Here is a 15,146-nt window from a genome sequence, read left to right as displayed (position 1 = left end):
TGACTTCCTACACCTTTCTAAGGCACACGTCAGATGTGTTCTTGCTTGATATAAAGGTCTCATGGAAACCAGTCAGTTCTCTGCTCCTGTTTCTTCCTAGCTATTTCACCCTGACCCAGAACACTTGAAGAAATGGATCTCACCTGAGGAAGTATTTTAATACTCATATGAATTTAAATAATTCCTTTTGTTTGAATTAATTAACTTTCCTATTTCCTGTGTAAAGTAGAACAGCATTAATTACCTATATTCTACAGACTAAGGAAGTGAGATAGGCAGAGAGGAACTCTATGGTGCAGGAGGTAACTGAAGAGAGAACCTGAACAAGATGGATATAAAATTTCCAGTGAGATCAGTGGGTGTTATTTAAATCACATGCTGCTGTGGGTCTCCTGACACCCACTCGTGAGATTAAAGACACAATGTTAAAGAACAGCACTAGGGTCCAAGTAGCGATATTCTAAACCTGTAATACTGAGTGTAACCAACTGGACAGTCAATGCACTTACACCACTATCAAGCCCCACTACGAGAATTGCTGTAAACCAGAAAAGTCAGAGTGCCATAAGCAATCATATTAACTTTCTTTTCTCTTTCACTTTTCAAAGGACAGCAAGGTTTCCAGAATAATCTTCTACAGACCACATGTGCTCTTTTTCTCAGTTCAAGTTCCAGGATCCTAAAATGAAAGCTGGGATCCTCACAGTTACATAATTTCTTGAACTAGTACCTTAAGACAAAGCAAAAATACAATAAATGAAAATTCACAATGGCAACACTAACACTCTACAGGTGTCAATAAGCAATGCCTCATGGATAACTACATGCCAGTCAGGTGGTCAAAAACACTATCTAAGAAATTTTAAAGGCAATCTCCAGTCTGCATAACGCAGGCTTTGTGCACTCCCAGTGCACTTACTGAGTATGCTTCCCACCAACACCACTCCTTTAATACTCTTTTCGGGTTTACAGGTTTATTGCTCATAGAGAATGGTGAAAGAACAGGTCAGGAACTTTCATTTTCATCTGGATTTTAACTCCTGGAATGCAATGCAACAGTCATATATATTTAAATGCACAACAACTGATTTGAGGGTAAAATTCATGGAGGAGAAATTGAAATTCTCTCATTTGAGCTCTCTACTGCCTCTACTTTCTACCTCATTAAGACAAAAAACATTAGTATTATTTCTTATTCTACTTTTAGGGTGCACTCACTTTGCCCAGAACAAAGAAAAAGTGAACAGGATCTTTGTAAATAGATAAGTATGTAAAACTATTGTACATAGCCCACAGCAGGAAATATCTGCAACTTCAAAGGCTGATTATGTTTTGTTTCCTAAAAATATGGTATAGAGATTCCAGCTTTCTCAGAAGTGCCTCTGCTGCACATTACTGAATGAGGAACTCATTCAGTCCTGTCCTATCCCATCCCAAAAAAGTCTGAGAACCTGCCTTGCAATGATACTTCTTCAAGAGAGTCAATTTCGAGCTTTAAAATTCTCTTACTCGAAAAGGTTTGCTGATGGGGGGAAATCATAAACTTTTCCAGGTAGTTAATATATCACTTCCCTTCAATTCTCTCCAGCAGATATTAGCCAGCAGTACAGACCACTCCCCATGTTACAAGATTTATATCCAAAACTAAATCTGAATCAGCAAGTCTCTACAACACCTGGAATGACAACAATGGGTGCACAGTATATAAAAATAATTGATTGTCATATAGTTGAAAAAGCATTTTCTTTATATTTAATAGAAATTAGATTTTTTGTAAAAATAAATAAATTAAATAAACATCTCCAATACATACGCAAGAAGAAAGACAAAGGGCCTAGTCTTCCATTTATGAATATAGGCATCTGGAACAATGCCTATACAAACCTACTAATTTCTTTCCTCTTAATTCCACATGGTTTTCCCATAAGCATACCTGGTTCTCTGTAACTAATTTTGATTTGCATAAATTCTTCCCAGAAAGTGAACAATTGCATAACCTAATTATTTCTCCATTAATGGACATTTCTGCAATGACAGATAATGGAGAAATCCTTCATTGGTATCAGGAGAATTCTGACTAACATAAACAGGCATTACATCAGTAAGAGCCTCAGCAGGCTTCCTTTAAATGCAGGACATTCATTGTGCTGAGGGAATATGACTGATCTAGGTATCCTGAGAAGATAAAAGTGTAGCAAAATTATTTTTTTTTTTGCTTTTGAAAGTGATGGGCATATCTGAGGTCCTGATATTCAAAAATGAACTAAATGGATGAACTATCTGCTCTTTAGATATTAATAGCCCCTCTTCAACTGCAGCTCTAGGCTCTGTCTCTCTCCCAACCCTAATGCTAGCCCCAGCCCAATGCATCACAACCAAATCATACTCTATAAAAGGTCCAAACCACCATTTTCTCTTGAATTTTAATACCTTTATCAGGGAATGTTCTTCAAAAGTCAGTTTGACATTAATAACAGTCATTATTAGTAATGCAGCTTTTTCCATAAAGCCACAAGAATCCAAAGTGGCAGCTAGCCCCCCAGTCAGGGAAACACAGACCACACAGCAGCAATTCTACTGCAGTACTGCCTTTGAATATCACTGTTGACTGAGTACTTGCTTACTAGTGTGGTTTTCCTCTAAGCACAATCTGAAGTTAAGAATGAAAAAGGAAAAGAATAGGTACTTTGGAAGGCAAAGGATAATAGTTTGGCATCTGAAATGTGTTAGAGATTTACCACAAAAAGATTAAGTTTTGTCTTTTTAGCAGTTGAATTAGCAAGAAAACAAATTCAGGAATCATGCTTACAAAAGGTGACATACTGGAGTTTGCACATCCTTAAAACATAATCAAAAAAGACAGGCACTTGGGTGCTATGAACCCTAGTCTGCTTTAGGATTTTTGCAACTTCCATTTTCTCAGCAGTAAAATTTAAATAACAATCCTACCTTTTCTGATAGTAGGACTATGGAGCTTAATTCACTTAAATTCTGTGAAAGTCTTTTGAGCTCCTTGTACTGAAATTGTTATTTAATGAAATATTTTTATTATTCTGAAGGAGCAGAACAAAAAAACTGTAACAAAAAAATGTTATTTCTTTTATTGTTTATTGCATTTTGCATATAACTGTCCAACCCCCCAAGAAGAGCACTAGTCCATGTGTCCCTGTTCTGATAAGGATTTACAGTAGTCCAACTGTATTATAAGAGAAACGCATCAGGATTTTAACGGCATTTTAAATTACTCATATTAATGTTCTTTTCCTGAGTTCCATGTACATTTTAAACTAATTTTTTTATCCATTAAAATACATTCTGGTCTCCTTTGCTGCCTTATTTAGTGAATGGCTTTCAACACTATTTTAATGGACACAAAACCAGAAATGAATGGAACACATTGCTTTGACTTTTCCGTCTACAAACAAGCCCAAAGTTGGTGTTGCTAGTTCTGAGTCCATACTGCACTGTTCTTTACTTCAATGTCCTCTAATTCTGAATAAAACTGGAAGGAAAAGAAAAAGAAAACACAAAAGAGATGCTGCAGACTTAAGTAATACTGGTTAGAGCATAACTCAGAAGTCCTCTTTTAGCTTTTTGGAATTTAAGAACTCCAGGGTGAAGTAGCTTCCACTCAGAGCTTTCATTTACTAGTGAATAATTCAGTAATGCTTCCCTTGATTATAAATGCAGGGACAAAGAGTCTCATACATCTGAATTAGCACAACTATTAACAGTGGTTTTCCCTGAGTTGCTGTCACAGTGCAGATCATGGGGGTCAAATACAATACACTGAGTATGAATCTGAACCAAAAACTAACAGAAACACAACAGGCAAATTCTTGCCCCACTGTGATCCCCATCTGGTTGGAGAAAAACTTAAAAGGCTCCAACTTGTCCTAAAAGGCTAGAAATGATATAAAAAAAGGTCTCCAGAGGACAGCACTAGAGAAAAGATTTGTAAGATTACTCTCTTACAAACCTGGTCTACAGGTTCTGTTGTATACAGTTCTGAGCAGGAGTGGGCCACACGGTGCATGGAAGGCCACAGCCAGGTATGCAACACAGAGAGCAATGAGGAATGATTAAAGTAATCTACATGGTCCACAAGTGCCTAAGACAAAGGAAGGGGTCTCAAAACTCTCAATAGCTCAGAATCTGAAAGATTTCACCACAGTAGAAAGCCACAGCATCCAGAGTCCTGCACTCTTCTTTTCTATAAAGTGGCATAGAGTCTTTAAAACAGCTTTGAGCAACCTATAAGTCAGCAGCTCTGAGACCAGAAAGTCTCTCTGCAGTGCAATAACAGACCTGCATGTTACCAAACCAGGGAAAGCAGGCCAATATTACCTTCTGCTGAACTGACACACGCCTTTCAGATCATTTCATATGCAATTTGGAACTAGTGTTACACTTGGACGTGTAAGTAGCACCAGCAAACATGCTATCTCCCTCAGACAGAAGGTTTCAGGTTCATTTTTAAAAAGGCTTCCTATACTCAGGATATTCTGACACAATGGGTAGAGACTAGCTCCTGTTTCCTTCACAAGGCTTAAAGAACAGGATGTAGCATAGTGTCAAAGGCACCTGCTTGTCTCAGTCACTGCAAAGCCAAGCCCCAGAATCCATCTAACATTATATGCTCACTGCCAAGTATTGTTTGAAAGCCGAACCTTTTAAAATATCAGTTTTCTTAGTCTAAATTGGATACAGTACCCTTGTAATAACCTCCTTCTAGACATGCTGCACTTCTCTCTCAGGATTCAGAATTGCCACTTACAATCAACCAAAGGAACAAAATGTTTCTATTATTTATGTTGATTTTTTTCACGGATGGCAAATGATTCATCATCATGTCAGCCCCTTTATTGTTACTTACTCTGCCTACTGCCTATGAGACTCAGCTGTAGCTCAGGGCCAAGCAGTAAAAGGCAAATCCCCTACACCAAGTTTGTTTGTCCTATCAATTCTTTAGAAAGCATCATGTAGGCAAAAGGAAATGAAAAGCAAAGCAAACTGTTTAAGCTACCTTGCCATGTAGTTTGTGAGCATCATATCTTATCTGAGCAAATTCACGGAGTCCAAAAGATCCTCCAATCAGATAGAGCTGGAAAGAGAACGAAAACAGATGTGTTAGGACTGCTCTGGAAAAGAACATTTGCACACCGACAAAAAATGCTGTGCATACTGACCCAATTCATTTACTGAGGGACTCTACTGTTTTTCCAACAGGAACACCAGGAGCTGAAGAAAATAATACTTTAGAAAATAAGTACAGGTGCCTTCTTCCACTCTCTGAGCCTGGATTTCACACATTTCCTCCTTCATACAAAGATGGCTGCTACATGACTCAGATTTTCCAGGACTTCCTCTCCTCTTACCCCTTCTTTTCCCTCCCCATGTGGTTTCCTGACATAATGGCAGCAAAGGAACCTTTGCCTCACTGCCACAGGTTTTATTCTCACAAATTTTCAAACTCTATGGGGAAGTAACAATGCCACACTGACTTACTCTGATGTCTCTGGGTAACATCTAATTAAGCTTCTGAACAGACCATGACTGTAGCTATAGTTCAATAACATATTATCACCCAGGCTAAGAAATCATATCCAGCACACCTATCCTTTTATTACTCCTTAGTTATCCTGCAATTTCCTCCATACCTGTAAAGCTTAATAAAGAGAGAAATGGGGGGCTTCATATCCGCATAAGAAATCATTATATTATTCTTTCCTATGCCAGAGTGATATCACAAAACTGTATGTATTTTTACCATTAGAAATGGATAGACCACCCAAAGATCAAGTATTGTTTGAAAAAAGAAGCGACTTGAAAATTAGCTGAGAAATCTAGCTACGTTGTGTAAGAGTCACGTCCCTTGCTACTGCTCTGACCTCAAAGTGTCTGCTGTTCTCTGTAATGCAGATGCATAGGAGGCCAAAAGGCTTCACATCTAGAGATGCACATCTAAGGAAGGTGGAAGCATGAGGAAGCTCTAAAGACCTGAGTAGAAAAAAAATCCTAACAAAACCCACCACCACCACCCTTTCATCATGCAACTTTGCTGTTACACTCCTTCATTACAGGCTGTTGCTGAACTGCTGTTTTCTACACACTGCTGGCTGATTTCTAACTACATATTAGGTTTGCAGCAATGGCCTGTGACCAAGAATTGTTATAATTATGCTGTGCAGGTAGTCAAGTGTATGTTCTTTCCAGAAAGTGGAAGTTCATGTTACTGTGGCTGCAAAGAATTAGAAATTAGAAACAAAAACCTGCCTTTTACACTTACTCATTCTCAAAGTTGCAGGACTGCATTATTTCCCACCAAGCGGATGAAATTACTCACAACCACATGAACACTCTCTCCAGGCACACAGATGCTGGTAAGGTACAGATTGGTACCCCAGAACTGAGGGGTTTCTACCCCAGTATCTTCTTCTTTGGACAGAGTACTTCACCAATAGCCAGGAGTTAAAGGCTCCAGAGCCTCTTTCTGGCCCTTTCAATATGCCTTAAAATCTAGCTGATAATAAAAAACAAATAGACACAAATTTTGCAATATGAATACGCAGTTGCTAGGCCACAGACCACTGGTTTCAGAAAGCCAGTCAGAAAATCATCATATGGTACCAAGTCCAGTGACTAGAAATATTAATGACCAAAAACTGGATGGCATCATACTTGTGCCATGACTGTTTCAAGGGATTAATGCTGATCCTGCAAACACTGAATCATCAAAATACTCAGTAGAGAAAAAATAAATGAAAGAAAAGTCTTCCTTGTGTCAGTATTTTGGTTAAGAAAAAATAACAGAAAGCAGAAAATAAAGTGTTCAAAATGGTTAAAAAGAATTTGAACATTATTCAAGATTTTTTCCATCAAATCAGAAGATTTGTCAGATGAAGATATGGTAGCACATAATGCTGAAAATCTCAAGGATCAGACTGTAATTGAATTTTAACATGGCTGACGCCTCAGCATAAATTTTCATTAGCTGATCATCTTTAATTCCTAACAAATATTATGTTAATTTACAACCACTGCATTAATAAACTTTAAGTCCTAATAAACACAAATCTGAAATGCTATAGACAAGTTTATGGCTGTTACAAACCATTGCCTTTTTTTTGTATTAGTATGTTGTCAAAGAATGTCTACAGTAAGGCAAAAGCAACTGCTCTAGAAATGGTTCAGTTATTAAACCAGGCAGAAAGCAGCAATTACTTGTGACATCAATTAAAAATTAATTCGCCCAACACTAAACTTGCATGGAGTATATCCTGTTATGAGATGCAATATGAACAATTGGAAGACTTCGCCTTACAAAGCCATGCTGCAAGCTAAAAAGGAAATATTACATTCTTTAGCTTTAAAACTCTGTAATGTACACTACAACTATGAAAAACCAAGTTGAAGGTTGTTGCATGAAGTAAGTCACATGCTACTCACTTCGTCTCATCACATCCTATCACTTGTTCGACAGCAACCATCCACGACACAGTAGCTGCATTTTACATTTGCAGCTGCATACAGTAAAGAAATTGATACACGCATACCCCTTTCATCTCCTGTTTTGGAATTCAGGTTTTGGCCTGACACTGCAGTTTTACTCACAACACCTTGGTACTATTAAGAGGAAAAAACCCACTTGATTTGTGACATACTTTTGCTCTTCACATAGCAGAAGCAGCATAACAGGCCCGGCAAGTTGGCACATTTAACTTATCAGGCACGACCAGTGCAGTTGCCTTTACATTTCCAATACTGCAATGGCTGATTTATCTTACCATGAAACATCAGTTAAGCTCCATCAAAGACAAAGCACATTGATGCTGTAAGAATCTGCAAATGCTGCTGAAATATTACACGGTGTAATGCTGGAAGGTCAGGACTAAGATTAAACAGTTTCCCAAGTACAGGGTACACACAAAGAATATAAATAGTATGTTTACAAGTCCCCTTGACCAATGTTCTAAAGAACCAAAGATGATGTCTGACTTCCCTGCAAAACCAGACCAGATTCAGTCATATTCAGCACTTATTTAATCAACCAATAGCATGTCAATATAGTCAGCTGACAGCCCTGAGCATGAATCGCACTCATCTACACAAGCCAGAGCAACAGTGGACAGCTATTCAGTCAATTCCCTTCCTGAAAACTGTGTTCAAAAGCAAACAAAAGTAGGTATAAATGAATTTATGCCACTGTAATACCATTAAAGGTAGCAAGGGACTCAGTGACTGACAATGCATGGAGTAGAAATACTAGTCTTGGCTTTAACTCTTCTGTTGCGTTGTGAGGGAAGATGCTCTTTCTACCTTAATTTCAGTTAGCTGTATTTACAGACAAAGTGAACCAGCAAGAATCACCAGTCAAAATATTTAGAAGCAGTATAAGACTCAAAATCTCCAGCACCATTACTGGCTTGTTGGCTTTGCATATTCTGTATGTCTCACGTATTTTTCTAGTTCCCCAAGCTGTAAAACAGAGATAATCTCTACATTCTTTGGAAAACACTCTTCAGTTAAAAAAGCACTACAAGGGACAAATTTGCCCATTGTAACCCAAAAGCAACAGTGAAGTCCAGTATGTTCTACCCAGTAGCCGAGGCACAAAAGGACAGTAGAAGCTATTCAGGATGCCATATAAATATAAGTTAGATTGGCAACATTCTAATGAAGTCAGGATCAAGTTCACTCTCCTGTTAACTGAAGAGGGAAAAGTAATGTCACGTATAATAAATTTTTTTTTCATTACACTTTTAGAATCATATAGATACTTAATGTACAAGCAAAAATATTAAGGCACTGGCATCTGAAGGATACTCCAGCTGGAAAGTTTATATATACCTGCATTCTTTACGAGGGAACTATTCATTTTATTTGCTTCACAATGCAGAGAAAAAAACATTACGTAGTGAACATCATCTATCTCGTTACTTGAATGCTCTCAGCAGATTGATGAAATGATAGTAACTTCTCATTTTGTCCTTTACGCCTGAAGTTTAACTTATGGAGGTAAAGATCATTAACCATACTAGTTAGCCAGCACTTAACACCAAAGCAAACAGTTTAACAGCACTGCTAGCACAACCCCCATTAAAGATCCCACGTTGGATTATTCCTTTATGTTTCAGTGAGTACACAAAAAAACCCCTACAATGTTGTAATGCAATTATGCATGCATGGAAGACTTGCATGTTCCAAAACAAAATGAAAGATAGGATGTGACATAAGAGCACCATCTGTCACATACACTCAGCAACCTCAATAAACATTTTATGTAAAAAAATGACATAAAATTCTCTTTAATAACATTCTTTTTAAAATTCTATTTGCTCACGTCTCCACTGTGAAGTATGTTATGCAATCAGCTATAGATGTCATCAGACTGATCCCTTGAACCGCATCTTAGCATGGGAAATACTTGTATTTGTCACCAACTACAGTGGGTGGTCACTGAGGGCGCATAACAGCAGAACTTAGGACTTACACCAAATCCCTTTTTTAGCTTCCTGCATAATCCAAAGCAACCAACTTCACTTCATCGGGTTAACAAAAAATAAGACAATACTTCTCTGACAGCACCAGCAATCTGCCATGTTATAGGCATCCCTGCTGTTAGAGAAAGCCATTCCTACTACAGTACCAGTTGTGAAAGAGATTATTACAAAGTCATAAATCCCTAAATTAACCAAATCACAATGTTTAGTGCTGGCAGTGCAGATCATGTGGTGGTAGAAAATGTAATGATAGGTATACAAAGAAGGAACATGGTGATTTTCTTACTTCTTCTTCAAGACTGCTGCTACAGAACTCTCCAGTTATTCATCAGGAGCTTCAAAACTAGAGCAGTAGTGAATTATCTTAGTTTAGTTCGCAGTGATCACAGCAAAGAGAGTTTTGGGGGTTCCTTTTTAAAGAACTGTCAGATGTGCAGTGCAAGACTGGTGAAAGATGGCAATTTGGCAGTCCAGAAGACTAAAGTCTCTTTTCTTTTCACTAAATAAAGTAGCAGGGCAAATTGCCAGTCCCAGAAAAGACCAGGCAAGTCATCTTAACCTGAAGCGCCCCCCTCTGCCAGCTCTGACTCTCAAAAGTTTATTCCCCACAGCCATTCCTGCACTTGGCTCTTATGCTGAAACCACAGAGAAGAGACAAAAACAGTGCAGTCTTCTCAGAAACTTAATAAATCCTCTCCTCACCCTCAACGAAAGCAAAAAACGGTCTGCCTTTACTTCTTGCCTAAAAAAAAAAAAAAAGGAAATAACTCCTGATGGATACATGTGGGTTTGGTTTCTGTTTTCCCTCAAAGGAGAACTCTGGTGTGAACTAAAAGTTATTCCATTCAAAGACACATCAAGTAAGCAAATGCTCTGACTTAATGCATATGCTAGAATCACACATTGTAGAAAGGCTGAACTGCATTACACTCAAAAATGGATGAAATATAGCAGTAGATGACCACATGGATGCCATGCTGGCATTCAGGAACAGCAGCTGGTATAAACTGGAGCCAATTGTTACTGACTGATAAAGCAAGAGTGTAGTTTGCACAGCATGTAGAACATGTGCAGAATATTAAACTTGGCCCAAGGTATCAGGTTAATTGGCTCAGTAAGAGAATGTTCAAAGCAATGATTTTAAAGATTGCAAATATGAATGGCTAAAGGCCAGACAACAACAACAACAAAAAAAAAAAAAAAAACCAAAACCAACAACAAAAAAACCCTGTCCCCATAACCTTTCAATCTTACTATTCAATGTCTTAAGAGAAAACAAAATTTTTGTTTGCTAAAATGTCCAATTCATAATAGGTTTCAAACCAGAGAAAAGGCATGTAATAGAAACCAATCTAAGAATAATGCAGAAGAGATAGAAACCCATATGTTCCTCAATGTGAGCATGAGCAAAAAAAGGGCATTTTCAGCCACAGCATTGTCATTTTAGCTTACACACTTTGCTTGGGCTGGTCAGACAGCAAAGGAATTTCACTCTGCAGCTGCAGTTTAAAATCCAAGTCCGCCCTGGTGGTCAAGCTGCAGTTTCTGAACACACCTTCATTTTCTCCATAAGCTTCTAAAAAACAAAATTTCAATTCCTTATTGAAATTATCATTTCCACAACTCACAGGTTCAAATCTCGCCACGGTAAACTACAATGAAAAAGTGTTTACATCTCATGGCAAGCTGGTGTTCTTGTGATGTGTTAGACCCTGCTCAAAACTGCAATAAACTGAAACCTGCATGAAAGAACATAAGAACACAAGAAGTGTTATTTCCCTATTGCTAATCCTGGACAAGGAATGAAGTTTAAACGTTCTGTAGAATAAACATTAATCTTACACTTTTACCATCAGAACCCCCTAAAGAAGTGGGAGACCTGGGGCAGGACTAAAAATACAGTGAAAACAGTCAAGTCTGGCAAGTCTGGACTTCTCTTTCCATTCTGAGGCTCAACAGAGAACCTCAGACCCCTCCCTCGAGTGCCAGATTAGTCCATTCTGACAGCATTAAACGATGCAAATGCACCCTTTATGTTTTGAAGTGAAACAGAGGGAAAATCTGAAGAACCAAAGAGTGCCTATCTGCTTGTCACGTATATCTGGAAAACTGCTCTCAAAGGTTGAAAATGAAAAATTTAAGGTGTTGATTCAAAAGGAAAACTCAAAAGACCTAACAATCAGCTGAAAGATGGGAGTCAGCTAATTCAGACTGCACCAACTGGATTCCACAGAAGCCCATTCAGCCTGAGCACCCTGGCTTCCACAGGAGCTCTAACAGCTCCAGGGCTGGTTTTGCCTGGAACAGCTCCACACTGTGGATTCAAACAGAGACATGAACAGGAGATGCAAAACAGAGACACAGCAGAAGTCAAAGACATATCTCACCATAGGCCTAGAGACCCAAAATGTATAATGTGAGTCTGAAGCATAAAAACAACACTCTGGTATTCACTGATTGGGAGCAACAACTTTCAAATTTTAAAAACAGTTTTGTATTTATTGCTTCTCCAGGCTACAAATGTAATACTTGTGATTTTTTCAGGCAATCACAATTTATCTACAAGTACTAGAAGTCAGAATTATCTTCTCATGGATGAATGTTAACTTCTATTCATCTCTCAAAAATATATTAACATTTAAATCAATTGTTCTGCTTATGTCAAATTTATTGTAAAGTTACATAAAGTAATAGATATTAATAAAAGTCCTGCAATCTATTATTATGAATTGTTCCAAGGCAATAATGTGAAAGATGTTAGCAATAACACTGACATATCTAAAAGTGAAAAATGCTGATTGCAGTAATCCTCCTTTAAACAATATCAGAAGATAATGTATTAATAGTTTCTACTCATAGACACTGATAGCAACAATAAGATCTCAGAATCGTGATTACTCCCAAGAAAAATTGTCCAGATTTCCAGTGTTCGTATTAACATTTTACAGGAAGATCCTCCAGAATCTGTGGGGAAAACCATGCCGTGTATTTAGCATACCCAAGGATTCCAAACTGAGCAAGTTTTTTATGAAATGAACAAGAAATGTTGAATTTAAAGGAATCTATGAAAATTTAACCGATTAACCCTTTAAATTTTCACTTTAAGTAACTCACAGGACAACAAAATATCATTTCATACATCTGCAAAACATTTCTGGGCATCAGTCCTTTCTCCCAGATGACCCTGACTTCACACCAGTGAACAAAACTAATCCATGGACATGTAATTTCATGTCCTGATGTCTGAAAAAGTTGTTTTGGTTTTGTTTGTCAAAACAACTGGCTCATTAGTGAGAGCCTGAGATGCCACTGACCTTTTCTAATGGTGCCTAGAAGCACTGACCACATTGCTGCAGCATTGTTAGGGATTTGTTCCAATCTGACCTTTTTTCTAGTCCTGTACATGGCACGCACTCTTGGCGTCCCTTGACAAAGTGTTTATCAAAGTAAACTTGCACACTGTTCAGGGCAGCAGCGTAGATGGCATTGCAGTACAGTCTGTGCTAATAATCACTAGTGGAAATAAATTTTAGAAACATATTTATTCATAGTAAAATCTTTCACTGCTCCAAGGTACCTGTACCTTCTCCTTTGGCAAGACTAGGCACGCCATGTAAAACACCAAAGACAAGATCCAGAAGGAGAGGCAAACTACTTGTAAAAGCAGTCATTGCTGGATGGGGGAGAAAAACCCACAAAACCCCCCAAAAATGAAAGGAAATCAACATCTACAGCAATAGGTATGGAGAATGTTGCAACATAGTGCAAATCTGAAAATCTGCATGACCATATACACAGTGCAATATACTTATTTTAGGTGTGCAATAAAAATCACCAGATGAACCATAGACTATATTTTCTTTCTGCTAGAATGTCACTTCAGATACTCAGAACATAGTATTTTCCTTGTAACATACTGACAGAACTGAAACTGCATCTATACATTCATTTTGCAGCTTAGAGAGTTTAAAAAATCCTTGCCGAGAATTAGATGGAGACACAACCACAGAGGCAAGCCTTGGTAAGTGCTGTGAGCATATGAAATAATGGGGGGGGATTTAACATGTTTTACATTTGTTACTACTTTGCAATTTTGAAATCCAAACTCGTTTCCTTAATGATATAGAGCCATCATTTAAACCTGTTGGAAAAAAATTACTTGCAGCAGACTTCAAATATTCCAAGTGTTCCAGAGAGGTGACCTTACATGTTCAGTGTCCCATAAGGAAGATCTGATGCTGGATGCACCAGCTGCAAGACCAAGGACCCCTGCTTTCTCCATCTCTTACAGAAGCATCACTGCAGCAGTATGAAATTGGCAGACACATCCCTTTTGGTCAGGTAGAGTTGGTTGTGGAATATAAAGCAACAAAAACTGAAGCTCTCCTTTTATAATAGCGCCACGAATGCTGAAGACCTGTACATTAAGCTTCATGTGATAAGGAAAGAATTCTTGCAATCAAAATAGCAAATAGAGATATCAACATAGGTGACAAAGATGTTTAAGTTAGCACAGAGGTGGCACAGCCATCTACTGCAACAGCAAATTTTAGATGCACCTGTAAGGCTGCTGGAGTCAATCCCAACATCCGCACAGATGTTACCATCTCCAAAAATGCTTTGGGACTACTCACTTTATTGCATTCAAGCTGTTGAGACATTCCACACCTGATTACATCACTCTCTCCTGCATGCTTACTGTTTTATGCCACACAGGGATACTGTATCTGCAAAGTTTACAAAGTTACAGACAAAAATCAGAAATCAAGGTCTCCTGCAGGTTTAAGTCCTACCCCCCACAATTTCGTTGGTGCTTAGGAAGAAACACTTTCAGCTACTGAGAAAGTATGACTGAAAACCGTGATTTACACATCTTACACTGAAAGCTGTTGTCAGTATGAGGTTTAAAGATCAACCAAGAAAATTCCTTCTCCACTAGAACAGTCTAACAACCCCAAGACCAAATGAACAAATTAAAAAGTATCAGGATAATTTACACAAAAAGTTACAAATATTTTAAAGATGTATTTGGGGGAGAGTGTAATGAGACATCCATCTTTCTTTGAATTAGGATCTCTTTACCCTTGGAGCCTTAGCGATTTTGGCACAGAGATTTTTCATTCAAATATGCAGTATAAAAAGGCAAGATATGAAAGCCATTTGATTTTTTTTCTGTCAAAAAGCAAATATGGTACTGATGAAAAGTTGAGCAGTCCTGAAGAATAGTCCTGCATCAGTCTAAGGAGAAAAAAATTACATACAGAATGCAACAATCTAACAGAAACCTTTGGTTTCAGTATTATCAACAAATTCAACAGTATTTAAAGAATTGCAAAGGCATGGTCCTTCTGATTCTTTGCGTAGATTAACTGTCATTTTAGCTGTAATTGATCACTTAGCACAATTCTGTCCAACTTCAGAGATGCCTTCAGAGCTCCACAGACAGCTGGGTAACTGACAATTGCATGAGTTTTCCTTTTTTTTTTACTTCCTAGGAAGCCTCTGGGCAGCCAAGTCAGAGACATTCCGAACTATTCACAAGGGAGAATAATTTTAAGGCAGGGAGACATGAAACCCTGGAAAGAAATATAATATAATATTTCTCTCAATAATATTGTGTCTGGAGGAAAGAGCTGTGTTGCA

The 15,146-nt window shown here is 38.0% G+C and overlaps 1 protein-coding gene across 2 annotated transcripts in view; it reads right to left on the bottom strand.

Annotated features, from left to right (window-relative positions):
• COX16 (cytochrome c oxidase assembly factor COX16) overlaps positions 1–15,146 on the bottom strand; it is a 45,424-nt gene that overhangs the window by 27,808 nt on the left and 2,470 nt on the right. The window contains exons 1-2 of one of the 2 annotated variants that reach the window (XM_066188196.1): positions 14,138–14,214; positions 5,027–5,104 (exon numbers count right to left, since the gene is read on the bottom strand). In XM_066188196.1, coding sequence (XP_066044293.1) covers positions 5,027–5,104; positions 14,138–14,164 — 105 coding nt within the window. In that variant the 5' untranslated portion in view covers positions 14,165–14,214. Of the gene's footprint in view, positions 1–5,026; positions 5,105–14,137; positions 14,215–15,146 lie in introns of those variants that run through there. The other variant, XM_066188195.1, reaches the window with a different exon arrangement.

Source organism: Chamaea fasciata, unplaced genomic scaffold (assembly GCF_029207755.1).
Source record: "Chamaea fasciata isolate MVZ Bird 193981 ecotype frontalis unplaced genomic scaffold, bChaFas1.0.hap1 SCAF_7, whole genome shotgun sequence".
Lineage (NCBI taxonomy): Eukaryota > Metazoa > Chordata > Aves > Passeriformes > Sylviidae > Chamaea > Chamaea fasciata.
This window is presented reverse-complemented; position numbering and strand designations above follow the sequence as displayed.